The sequence below is a fragment of the Chaetomium fimeti genome, assembly GCF_033439085.1.
Source record: "Chaetomium fimeti strain CBS 168.71 chromosome Unknown B0H64scaffold_7, whole genome shotgun sequence".
In the NCBI taxonomy this organism is placed as follows: Eukaryota; Fungi; Ascomycota; class Sordariomycetes; order Sordariales; family Chaetomiaceae; genus Chaetomium; species Chaetomium fimeti.
In genome coordinates, this window is record NW_026944335.1 from 1628813 (window position 1) to 1641627 (window position 12815).

Genomic DNA, 12815 nt, shown 5'->3' on the forward strand with positions numbered 1-12815 from the left:
GTCCTGTATCAACATCGTTTCAATTACAATGCATGTCTAGATCTCGCGAATAGTATGTTACATTGCCGACAGATCGGGCGCCAACCACCTCAATTTGTGAAAGTACATATATGTGCAGTCTAATATGCGCGGGAATGTGGTTGAGGCAAGGGAGGAGGGGAGATGTCGGAAAGACAGAAAAAGACGGGCTGCATGTACACTAACACGACTAATAACGCCGGCGTTGTATCACTGTATGTATTCGAGCCCAACAAGGCCACACAGTCCCGATATCGATCGCCAGCGGGGCAAACGAAAGATCGACGATTTGCTGCAGCCACCCGGTGAGACAAAAACACGCCTCGTGTACCCCATGTCTAGGTTGGTCGAGTAAATGGGCTTGAGGGGGATGTCCGAGGGAGGCAAACATGCCTTTTACCCGCCATGAGGCACTTGTTTGTTAGCCGACTTCGACTTGCGTTTCAGAGAAGGAATGTGAGCGGGCGGTGAGTTCCAGCGAAAGTGCCGGGGAATTCTCTTTTTTTTTCTGCCTGCCTGGCCAACGGCGGGACAGAATCGGAAGGGTCCTGCGCGCCGAGAAAGGCACCCCAGAAAGGTCCGAGCGAGGACCTTCCCTGGGGCATCGGCCGAAAGAAGCAATCGAACGCAATCGACCCCTCATGATTGGCTAACGGTAATCGACAGGATGAGGTAACTGCATCTGAACTAGTGCGGCGGAGAAGGTGAACGCTGTCAGCAGTGGGCCCCGCCGTGGCAACGGCTCGACGGGAACACCAAAACCGACCGAGACTGCGAGCGCGGCTGGACAACAGAGGGAGACCTGGCGTTCCCGTTCCCGTCGTTCGCCTGACCGGTTGGGCCGCCTACCGAAGTAACCTCAAATAGTTTCGTTGATATGTGGACTATTATGAAGAAAACCCTTATTCTTCCACTACTTCATGTTATTTTTACTTGTACCAACAAGAAGCGGTGCGGGCTGCAAAAGTGACGTGTAAATCTCGTTAGTTAACCGTTTGTCGCGTGGTGTTTCTGGTGACCGGGGAAACCAATCCGCTGCCGTGCTGGGGGGACCTGGGCGGTGAGAGATTCCATGGTGGGGAAGCAGCCTCGGGAAGGCGTTCGAGGGGCGAACGGGATGTCGAGGACGAATCCCGAAATCCACTCCTCTTCTCTCGGCTCGGAACTTGATTATGCGAGCCTCCTGGCCTCGAAAGACAAAAATGGCCGCAGCGATGCACCCCGGTGCTGCCTGTTTTTGATGTGATCTCTTACACGGCGATTTTTTGGAGGCTGGCATCGGCGCCATTGCGGGGGAGGGCTGATGTCACCGACTGGCCAAAGCGCCGCGCAGAAAAATGCAAATGCAAATGCCAATCTGGCAAAAAAGACCAGAAGTGATGACGGCAAGCGGGAAACGCGTCTCGCCGCCGATGTCTTTCCGAGGCACTGAGGTTGCTCTGACCCCTTTCGCAACGGCCTCGATTGGCTCTTTGGACCAGAATCAGAACCTGTCGTGTGTCAACGGGAACGTTATTGTGGGACCGTGCGTGTGGGATGTCTCCGCTCAGCTGAGAGCCTCTCTGGCATGCGACGGTTGCAGGGTTTCTCGCATGCCTGTTCCTCGCCTGCTGGTCAGTTCAATCTCTGCATGGGGGTCTTCACGCTTGCGGCCACACACATCGGGAGGTTTACCCCAAAAAGTGGATTCATACCGCTTTTTTGCCTGGCATCCCTGCATGAAAATGAGTTTTGAGTGGTTCCCGCCGCACCCGTCTCCAAGGCTTGGCAACCTCTGCTCATGAAGTCGTCGCCCCTTCCATCATTCAAACAGTCCCGCGGCAACCCACCTCCCCAAACGGTAAGCGTAAAAAAAAGTTACGGCTTTTCCCTTGGGTCCTCCCTCCGTCCCTCCCCATTTCCGAACCCTCCGTCTCGCCGTTATTGTTTTTTTTTATCTGGCCATCTCCCTTGCCTGAGCCTTTTCTCCCATCATCATCGATTGATCTTGCTTTCGTCTCGGGTCCTTCTGCGGGAAATAGTTCTGTTCTGCCGGACTGTGTGGGTGGTTTCACACGCGCGCGAGACGTGCATTGGTATTTTTGTCCCTGCTTAGACGTGCTACTGGCGATCCAACACCCCTCCGAGACCAGCCGCCGTGTATTGCATAGAGGGGAATCTCCTGGCTTCGTCACAAGCCGCAAATCCGTCGCATCCTGTCTTGTTCTGTGTTGCTTTTGCATCCTTGAGCAATCATGAGGCCGTATAATACACGCCACAAGACCCTGTCGCTGCACTCGCTGGGCATCCACGTCCCCGGGTCCCATGCCAGTCGCACACCAGCGAACCGAGCGTCCTCGATGGCCTCGCCCGCATCCCCCTCCAAGAACAGCCAGCCACCAACAAAACGGCTAAAGCGCGCCTACAGCGAATCCTCGGACGATGCGCCGCCCGTTCGTCGGTTGTCCAAGAAGCGCGACGACACAGTCAAGTTCGACAACACACCGCCGCCGTCACCGCCCGCCAAGCGCCGCCCCTCCATCGAGATGAGCGAAGACGAGGACATGGCGCCGAAAACAATTGACATGGAGGGCATCAACGACGAAATTGTCGAGGCAGTCATCGTCCTGCTGCAAAATTCGGGCAATCGGCCACACTTGGTAAAGGAGCTCGCCGCCGTCTTGATGCTGCAGCTCAAGATTGTCCAACAGTAAGTTTTACACCTTGGCTACTTTGACTTGAAGTGGGTTGACGCTAACACACACTCATCATAGATCCGCGAACCCGTGCGCCATCGTCTCCTCGCGACTAGCCTCCTACCTCAAGCGGTCGACTTGGTCGGCCCTCTCCCCTTGCCCGCTAGCAAAAGAACTCGAGTCGGTCCATCCGCGCCGCACCTACTTTTACCTCACAACCTGCCCACACCGCCCGCTGCCGGACCCGTCCCAGGCATCCTCGACGATGAGTTTTATCGCGCACACTCGCAGCATTATCTCGCCCAGCCCGTCCAGTGCGCCGTCTATGTCGGCCGACGAGTCCGACATGGAAAGGCGGCGCGAGCTCAGCCCAAGCCCCGAGGTCGACTTATCTAGTCCAGAGTTTGACGACATGGACGACGACTCTGCTATGCCCGGCACACCTGTGGGGTCCTTCTCCATGCGCGGCTTCTACATGCCGTCGCGCCCGGTACAGAGCACCTCGGCCCGCCACGGGCGCGCGGGGTCGCCGCCATTAGAAAAGGACGAGAAAGAGTTCACGCAGACGGCCGACGGTCTGCAAAAGAGGAAACTCAATGGCGACCTGTCGTCGTCGAGCAACGCAGCACCCGCCGACCAGACGGCGAGCGTAATGGATCTCGAAAGAGACGAGAGCCCGTTGTTTGGGGTCATTGGCGGGTTTGCCGCGTCGCTTGTGTCCAGCCCGGCAATCCGGCCGTCGACCATGTCTCTTGCTTTCGGGAGGAAAGACGGCGACGTCGACGCCTGGGCCAAGTTTGAGGGCATGCTGGAGTGGGACCGCAGTCCCGAGAACATTGAGCTCGAGGAGCTCGATGGGCTGCTGATCGACTACTGAGCCGGGGTCTCGTCATCTAGTCAGGGCCTTGGCGGGGTATGTCTGCTCGCTTGGCGTTTTCGCCGACGATGCAACCCTTGTACGATGATGAAGCTGGGCGGGTGGTTCCGCCAGCTTGCGATGTGGTTTTGCTGTTATGATCTCTTTTGCTATCGTCTCTACTGTTATCGTCTCGTGGGGTTTTCTGTTTTCTGTTTGGAGTTTCATCGAGGCCAGGTCTTCCCATAGAAGAGGCTAGGTCCACGGCGTTTATGGCTTAGCTGATGTGGGTTGCGGATTGGCGTTCTGGAGGGTGAGGGGTTGACAAGGGCGGTGGTCGCTGCGTTGCTTTTTCTTTCCTTTTTTACCTCGTGGTTTTCTCCAGTCCTATTTCGCTCCCGATTTCCTTTTCTCCCCTCGTTCGATGTTTTGGTAGAAAAAACAGGGGCTTGGGTGCTGTGGGGGTGGATCCCCGGGCTAGGAGAGGACAACGAAAATTCGGTGACATGAAGATGAAAGACGGACAAGAATGATGAAAGGCTCGGGAAGGGGTGGTGCTAGGGCCGGCCCGGGTCAAAGGGGGATTCGATCTGCACCTGTATCACTAAACCTCACCCCGTGCTGCGGTACACAATAGTTAGGGTTGTTCAGGGGTGATACCTGCACACCTAGAGAGACGAAGTGTCGTGGTTTTGGAGCTGGGATGGCGCCAAGATGGACGGGATAGACAGAGCCTAGTTTGTTTGGACACGTCCGGTGAAGGAGGGTCGGCTACAGAGTCTCGAAGATGGGCAGGGCGGCGTCGGAAGACGGAATGCAATCAATCTCCCATCAATCATTAAGATGATGATCAATCTATCTCATGGCCACTTGGACGCTCCACCGGTGACTTGTTACCACAATTGGTCTCAACAGCTCGGATTGTTCGTTTTATATTTCTGAACTCTGTCTATCAGTGAAGTGTCGTACATGGGTAATCTACACAACAAGTGAGCCAGACTCATACAATGAGCTCCGTACACTGTTACCCCGGAACTAACCAGTGCTTGCGGGCTTCTCGTCAACATGACTTCCACCCTGGCTATTGACCTTCAACTCGATCAGCAGCGTGGTGCCGGCCTGGAACCACAGTGGCCGCTTCAGGGCAACCACCTCGAGGCCCGGAATCTCCTCGGCCGCCTCCCGCACGATCTGCTCGATGTCCCGATTCCACCAGCACCCAAACTTCTGAAAGTGCTTGTGCGCCGCCTTGTCCAGCCGCTTGTTCATCCAGTCGTAGCTGCCGCGCCCGTGCTCCACCAGCAGGATCTGCCCCGTGTCCGGCTGCACCTTGGCCGCCATGTTGGCCAGCAGCCGCACCGGGTCCGCCACGCTGCACAGCCCAAACGTCTGGATGATGGTGTCGTACTTGGCCGGCGCTCCCGCAACCATCGCCGGTACCACTGCCCCTCCAGCACCTCCCGTTCCCCCCGCACGCGGCTGCACCGCAGCAGGAGGCGGCGGCGGCGGCAACCCGCGCAGCGCATCCCCGAGCACCAGCCGCACGCGCCCGTCCAGGGCATCGACGACGGGCACGCCCTCGGCCCCAACCTCATCGACACGCAGGCGCGGCATGTCCTCAAGACGGCGCCGGCGCATCAGCCGGTCCAGCCCGGGCACGGCGCCCCGCACCCGGTCGCGCGCCACCCCGAGCATGTCGCCGCTCACGTCCACCCCCGTGAAGCTGAGCACCTCCCCCGGCAGCGAGCCGACGGCGCCCGCACCCGCACCCGCACCACCACCACCACCGCGCTGCTGCTGTTGGTCGCGCAGGGTCGGCCCGCCGAGGCGGTGGCGGTCGAGCAGGCGGGCGAGGCGCTCGCGCTCGCGCGCCGCGCGCGCCTCGGCCGGGTCCTGGGCCTGCGAGACGATCTCCCCCCAGTCGTAGTGCGCCAGGTTGCGGCCCGTGCCGACGGCGACCTCGAGCACGTGGCCCCGGGCCTGCTGGGCGAGGGTCTTGCGCAGCCCGGTGATGCCCATCAGCCATTCGGGGGCGTTGAGGGATTTGTCGAAGGCTTGTGCTGTGAGGGCGCCCGTGGTGGGCGTGCTGGTGTCGAGGGTGGCGGGGAGGCCGGTGGGGGTGGGTTGGTTGTGGGGGTTGGTGGTGGTGGTGTTGTTGTTGTTGTTGTTGTGGCTGGGTGGGCAGGAGGTATAGGGGAGAGTGCTGCTGGAGGTGTCTTGCGGGGTGTCTTTGAGGGTGGTGGTGACGACGAGGGAGATGTAGAGGCCTATGCCGAGGGCCACGATGCCGGCGCCGAAGAGGGGCCACTTCTTTTCTTGGAAGAGGACATCGAGGGATTGAGGGTCTCGAGAGGAGGGGGGTGGAGGTGGGGGTGGTGATGGTGGAGGTGGACGCTGAGACTCTGGCGGGCCATGATATCGTAGGCCGTAATACTTGAATTTTTTTCTTCCTTCTTTTGAATCGGCTTTCCCTTCTTTTGAATCGGCAAGTCTAGCTGAGAAAGTGAAGTTCCGGGGGTATGAGTTGGTGTGAGGGCATCTCAGGTGAGCAGTGAGCTGTGCCCGTTGTGGTAATCGGAGGCGGGAGGCCATCTTGGCCGTTATGTGTAATTTCTTGTGTGTAGATATCGCCTGCAGGTGTCACCTCGTCATCCTTGCGCCTTTTTCCGTGAGGTTGGCTTGTTGCCGAGATATATCCAGTCTCTATTTTGTCATCTTAAAGTGCGAGTTTCTGCCAAACTTGAATTGAAGTTCAAGAGCAGGACATTTTGGGCCAATCCTCGTCTCTCGTCGGGTTTACGTAAGCCAATTTTACGCAGCAACTCCTGTCTAACACGAGCAGGGATGCTGTGGTTCGTCACTTCGTCTCCAACTTGCCGGGTTCAACCTTCAATTTCCAATGACACAAGTTCAACTTTCCATCAAACTGCCTCTCGCAAACTGACATTTAACATCAAAAATGGCGACACAACAAGACTTGCAAGAGCTACTTCGGCTCATTACGGTCGGTCGGAAAACACCGATGATGCAAGCCATGACGCAGATCAAGGCTCTCCAGGCTGCCGAGTTGAGAAGGTAAGCAAAGCATTGCATTCATGGTCACGTTCAGTCCGAATCGGCCGGAGGAGCGGGTTGGGCATGGGAGAGCCAGTGTGCGCCTGTCTACCTCGTATGCGAATGCCCCGGCTCATGCCGCCACAGCATCAAGCAGATCGCCGAGGCTCCTCTCGAGACAGTGCAGTCGACACTCAAGGACGAAAAGGGCGGCAGAGCACTGCATAATGCTTGCAAAGCGGTACTTAAGCGTGGCCCATCCGCTCCCAACAAGCGCGGAGCTCCAGACGCAGTTACGCCGCAAACAAAACGGACCAAGACCAACCCATTCATGGCCGAGGCCGTGGATACGACACCACAAGCGCTAGAGAAGTCGCTCGAGTTGCCGTTGTGCATGGACGAAGAGCGCATCTCAAACTCGGTGATCGAGACGAATAGAGCACCGCTAGTCTTGGCGTTTGCTGTGGAGGTCCTGCGACATACCATGCCCGAGCAGCCACTGTCGAGTCGGCTCAGCCTAGGCCAAGCAGTCGTCAGTGCAAACTCACGATCAAAAGCCGTCAGTCTGGGTGTTACCAAGGGCCCGAGTGCGGATGAGGAGGGATGGGGTGAGGGGCAGCCGCGCGTGAAGGTCTTGGGCAGAGAAATCGCCGTCCTCAAGAGGGGGGGTTACGAGTGGAAGGGGGAGGAGGTGGTGGGCGAACAGGATGTCAAGGCGGACGCCGGCACGGCCGAAGCAAACACTTCCGCATCAGGGACACAGGTCAAGATAGAAGAAACCACGCCCCTCCAACCAACTCCCAACAAGCCACCCTCCAAACCAACATGGGCCACCAGCCAGCCCATCACCCTCAAAGACTCGACCTTCGTCGCGCGCGCCACGCACATGAGCGAACCGTCCCAGCGCAAGGCCCTCGTCCAGTCCCTCCTCACCGACGTCCCCCACCTCCAAACCGCGACCCACAACGCGTGGGCGTACCGGCTGCGCCCGCCGCGCGACGCCTTCTCGGCCATCAGCCGGGCGCACGAGGAGAGCTTCGACGACGGCGAGACGGGGTGCGGCGACCTGATGCTCCGCGCCATGCGCGACGCCGGCGCCGTCGACACCCTCGTCGTGCTGACCCGCTGGTTCGGCGGCACCATGCTGGGCCCGGACCGCTGGCGCCTGATGCGCAACTGCGTGGCGGCCGCCCTCGGCGAGCGCCTGCGCAGGCCGGGGGCCGAGGTCACGCTTGGTGGGGAGGCGTTATGGGGTTTGGATCTGGAGGCTACGCGGGCGGGCAAGACGGTGGTGGGTGGTTATGGGAGTGGTGTCAAGATGCATGCTGCGACCGGGGTGGTGGGCATGCAGGTGCATCGGCCGGAGCAGGCGAGGGCGTATCTGCTGAGGAGTTTTGGGAGTGCTACTACCGCCGTTGCTGGCGCGCAGGGGGAGGGGGCTGCTGCTGCTGGTGCTACTGCTGCTGCTACGGGGAAGAGTCCGAAGAAGGCCAAGACGTTGAAAGCGATGGAGGTGGAGAAGGAGGAGAATTTGGGGTTGTTGCTTGGTGCGTTGAGGATCGTGTTCGACAGCTGGGCTGGCCACATTGGCGCGGCTGAGCTGGATAGGCGGGCGTGGGGCTGGTGAGTTGAACTCCCCTTCAAACTGTGGCGGCGGCCATTGTCATTGTGCTTGGAACTGTCGCTTTCTCCCGAACTACTCCCGACAGGTCCAATTGGATATGAGTTGGCTAACGCTGTTGGACAGGTATATTGCGGTGAGGCCCGATGTGGAGAGCGGAACTGCAGGCTGGGGTGCAAAAGGGAAGATCAAGTTGAGCGACGTGTTGAAGTTAAAGAGGCCAGCGAGCTCCAACTGAGTGAGTGACTTACATATCCTCCCCTGCTTCAATGGATGGTAGGATGTGGGAATGAGGGGTTACAAAATGCCAATTGAGGTCAGCAAAATGGCATTGGTTGTGAATTCGACACTGTGATTCATTCCGAGGAGGATGACAACGCAATGGTGTCTTTTTTTATTTTTTACACAGGACTCGAAAACAGCGCTCATCCGATTCATCGAACACCTGCAACGTGCCAGTGGAATCGATTGGAGAAAGAATCGGACCCGACTGGAAGTTGCATCGGGTTGTGGGTCTCAGATTCGGCGCCAATGCAGCGTGCAGCGCCAATGCGCACTCCAGCTGCAGGCTGGCGGCAAGGCGTGTTGCCCCTAGCAACCGATCGCCCTGCCCTCAGCACCAAGCAAAGTCAACAACCTGTTCGCTGCCCTGCATGTCCAGCTCGCTGTGCCACGTCGAAACTTTCCACAATCCACCCGGAATTGCTTTACCTACACTCTTTAGCCGCATTTCTTTGTCGCCGGCGATTGTCGATATTCCCAGACAATATCAGGACGCCTTTGCGTTTATGAAAGAGGCGGATTTCTGTGTGTTTGATCACTTTTCCCATTTCCATTTGGTCTGTGCCGTGGGAAGCAAACAATTTCGTCATCCCCGGCTCCGCTCCTCTCCTGCTCCGTAAGGCGTAATGCCGGCCACAATCTCCGACGCACCGGCCGTCGCCCTTTCCTGTACGTATGGAGATGTCAACAACATAAAGTCATATACTATCGTCGAGTAGTAGTACCTAGCTAACATAATGCCACAGTCGCCAACAACTTCTGGGGAAAGGACGATGCCGGTGTACCGCCCCTCTTGGATCGCATGCACAATGCGAAGCAGACATGCGACGAACTTCGCAACTTCTACGGCGGTAAGCTTTGCTTTTGCGCTTGCAGAGTACTTGGTCGTACTCCCTAGGGCACATCACTAACCGCAGCCCTGGAACAGCACGCGCATCCATCGAGGACGAATATGCCCGGAAGCTCATGTCGCTATCGCGCAAGGCGCTAGGGTCGCAAGAGACAGGCACCCTGAAGACGTCGCTCGATGTCATGCGCGGCGAGGTTGAGTTGATGGCCAAGCAGCACCAGAGCGTGGCCGCCCAGATGAAGAGCGAGCTGGAAGAGCCGCTTGCCGCCTTCGCCGGTGCCATGAAGGAGCGCCGTAAGATTGTGCAAAACACGGTAGAAAAGCTACTCAAGACCAAGGTGCAGCAGACGCAGCAGGTCAACAAGGTGCGCCAGAGTCGATAGACCTTACACGGCCCCGCGGACATGGTACTGACAGCCCTAGACACGCGACCGCTATGAGCAAGAATGCCTCAAAATCAAGGGCTATCTCGCCCAGGGTCATATGGTTATGGGCCAGGAAGAGAGAAAGAACAAGGCCAAGCTGGAGAAGACGCAGATCAGCTTGGCAACATCCAACTCGGAGTACGAGGCCGCCGTCAAGGCCCTGGAGGAGACGACCGCCCGCTGGAATAGGGAATGGAAGGCGGCCGCCGACAAGTTCCAGGACCTGGAGGAGGAGCGCCTCGATTTCTCCAAGAGCAGCTTGTGGACCTTTGCCAATATCGCCTCGACCGTCTGTGTCAGCGACGATTCATCGTGCGAGAAGATCCGGCTATCGCTCGAAAAGATGGAAGTCGAGAAGGATATCTACACCTTCATCAAGGACAGGGGTACTGGCCAGGAGATCCCCGACCCGCCCAAGTACATCAACTTCTGCCGCGGTGATGTTGACGCACAGTCGGAGGTGTCCGATGACGATAACTACTCGGTCGCGCAGTTCCCAAGGAGCATCAATCCGGCTTTCCGCTCGTCATCCCCCCAACCCTCCATGTTCGAGTCTCATCATGATCCTAACTCGGCATTGGCTCGGGATTTCGGGCACGGAGATACACAGACCCCACAGGGCCGGGAGGTTGCCGCGACACCCCAGAAGGTGCCGACAATTCCTCAGCAGCAAAATACTCAGCGGTCGAAGGCGCCTCAAACGCCCAAGAATTACCAGCCACCACAGGCCAGCAACGTGGACTACGACCCTAACGAGTTTGCCCCCGTTCCTCACGACCCGTACCCGATGGATGGCATGACCATGCTCTGCCGGCCAACCGCCTCGGACTTGAGCACGGCGCCGTCGACGTCGTCTGCGCGCCCCTCTAGCAGAGACTCGCACAGCGAGACGTCGTTCTCTAGTCAAGAGCCGCCAGCGCCCGTGTCTCCCGTCAAGCAAGAGCAGGCCCCTCCCCCGGCGTCTCCCGATAAGAAGGTCCTTAAGAAGAAGAGTGGCTTCTTCCAGAACCACAGCCCTTTCCGACGGAAGAGTACCAAGGAGGTGGCGCCCACGAACCGGAACACGTGGAACCCTCCCGCCGCCCACAACCGGCCGCAACTTGCTGCCCCCCCCAAGGAGACCCAGAACCAGATTATCGGCCCGGAGCGGAGCGTCAGCCCGGATCCGATCGCAGCCAACGCGAGCCTCGCACTCAATGTCGGGCAGAACGTCTTCGCGGTCGAGACACCCGACCGCCGCAAGCAGGATGCCGGCCCAGCCACTCCCGAAGACGACCCCATTGCGCTGGCCCTTGCCGAGCTGAAGGGTGTCACGAACGGCAAGAACGGCGGGACGAGGATGTCGGCAGACCACTACCATGGGATATCGACGCCCGCCCCCGGCGCCAGCCCGTCGCGCACCATGGTCGCGCCAGGGGCCAATACCAACAACAGCGTCGTTGCCGCCGCCAAGCGCGGAACCCCGCCGCCGTCCTATGACCAGCAAACCCAAATCCAGCGCCTCGGTGTGCCCCCGCCAGCAGTGACCTCCCGAGCAATGAAGGAGTCCTCGCAGAAATTCCAGCAACAAACCCGCAGCCTCTTCACCGCATCCGACCGCCCCAGCTCCGGCGGCGGCGGCGGCGGCGGTGACGGCGGTAGTTACAGGAGCCGGCCCGGCACCGGGCGAGGCAGCAGCAGCGACATCCCGCGCGCCGTGTCCCCCGCGGCGCAGCGCAGCGTCTCCCCGCGGCCCAGCTCCCGCGCGAGCCGGCACTACGCCGCCTCCCCCTCGCAGCACCGCTCCGTGTCCCCGGCGCCGTACGCCGGCAGCCAGCGCGGCTCGGTCAGCCAGCTGAGCATGTCGGCCAACAAGCGCGGGTCGGACTCGGCCGCGTACTACGGCGGCAACAGCGGCGGCACTGGCAATAACAGCCACAGCAACAGCTACAACAGCCACAGCCACCGCGGGTCGACGGCCGCGTCGCCTAACGAGATGGCCCGCGCCGCCTCCCCGGCCCCTTACTCCCCGCGCGCGTCCGCCGCCAGCCCCTCCCCGTACGGGAGCGCCCGCGGCACCGCCGCCAGCCCGGTGCCCACGGGCGCCTACAGCCCGCGCGGCTCCATGCAGGACCACAGCGGCGGCGGCGGATCCCACTCGGGTCGCCCGGGCAGCAGCATGAGCATGGGCAGCAGGAGGGGGATGGACATGGCCGTGCAACTAGCGCCCGTGTCGGGTGGCCAGGGGTACGGACAACAGCAGCAGCAGCAACAACAACAGCAGGATGATGGCGGTTATGGCGGGTCGATGCGCGGGCGCCATAACCGCTCCAACACGGCGACCAGCATGAGTATGCGCGGGATGAGCTTGTATGAGGGTGCTGGGCCGGTGCAGCCGGCGGGGGGGTCACGGGTGAGGAGTAAGAGCGTGGCGGACCCGAACCGGTATACCAGGGATGGGAGGCCCATTTTGCATTTTGGTGAGTCCCCCTCTTCAGTTTTTCTTTTTTTCCCTTTTTTCCCTTTTTTTTCTCCTCCGAGAGAGGCGCGGCTAACTCGATACCTATCTAGCGCGCGCGCTGTACATGTACCAGCCCGCAATACCCGAGGAGCTGGGGTTTGCCAAGGGCGACGTGCTCGCCATCCTGCGGCACCAGGACGACGGCTGGTGGGAGGCCACCGTGCAGGGCGGCGCCGGGCAGGTTGGGCTGGTCCCGAGCAATTATCTGCAGCCTTGCTAGGCCTCTGTGCTGTGTGCAGATGGGTGGTGTGGTGTGTGGTGTGGGGTATCGGGTGCCGCCTATTTGGTGAGAGGTCTTTTGTTTGGTGAGGCCTGCCGACGTGGTGTTGGCAGTGTTTGGTGCTTTGAGCTTTGAGCGTTGGGCTTTGGAGAGAGCAAGAGTGCGAGAATCTGTCTAGAGCATTCAGCGGGGTGTTTTGGGGAGCGTTGTTGAGCTGACCCAGGGGGCGCATTTAATCTTCTTCTGATGTGATGTCTTGTACGGATTTGATGTGGTTTTTGATGAGGGCTGTTAGCGTTGTGTTAGCCTCTGTA

The 12815-nt window shown here is 59.5% G+C and overlaps 4 protein-coding genes across 4 annotated transcripts; 3 read left to right on the forward strand and 1 right to left on the reverse strand.

Annotated features, from left to right (window-relative positions):
• Positions 1-2252: 2252 nt before the first annotated feature.
• On the forward strand, positions 2253-3570 carry B0H64DRAFT_329263 (uncharacterized protein; the record flags this gene model as incomplete). The annotated part of the gene is made up of 2 exons (XM_062800870.1): positions 2253-2707; positions 2772-3570. 2 exons carry the CDS (start codon positions 2253-2255, stop codon positions 3568-3570), a joined length of 1254 nt encoding a protein of 417 aa, XP_062656085.1.
• An 881-nt stretch (positions 3571-4451) lies between these two features.
• On the reverse strand, positions 4452-5373 carry B0H64DRAFT_407086 (uncharacterized protein). The gene has a single exon (XM_062804548.1). The coding sequence runs from the start codon at positions 5242-5244 to the stop codon at positions 4585-4587; it is 660 nt and encodes a 219-aa protein (XP_062656086.1). The 5' UTR covers positions 5245-5373; the 3' UTR covers positions 4452-4584.
• A 1135-nt stretch (positions 5374-6508) lies between these two features.
• B0H64DRAFT_419813 (uncharacterized protein) lies at positions 6509-8230 on the forward strand (the record flags this gene model as incomplete). Its single annotated transcript, XM_062805412.1, has 2 exons — positions 6509-6624; positions 6751-8230. 2 exons carry the CDS (start codon positions 6509-6511, stop codon positions 8228-8230), a joined length of 1596 nt encoding a protein of 531 aa, XP_062656087.1.
• A 567-nt stretch (positions 8231-8797) lies between these two features.
• Positions 8798-12667, forward strand: B0H64DRAFT_231698 (uncharacterized protein). The gene is made up of 5 exons (XM_062799729.1): positions 8798-9175; positions 9253-9357; positions 9435-9721; positions 9780-12240; positions 12332-12667. The coding sequence occupies exons 1-5, from the start codon at positions 9133-9135 to the stop codon at positions 12499-12501; spliced, it is 3066 nt and encodes a 1021-aa protein (XP_062656088.1). The 5' UTR covers positions 8798-9132; the 3' UTR covers positions 12502-12667.
• The last annotated feature ends 148 nt before the right edge of the window (positions 12668-12815 follow it).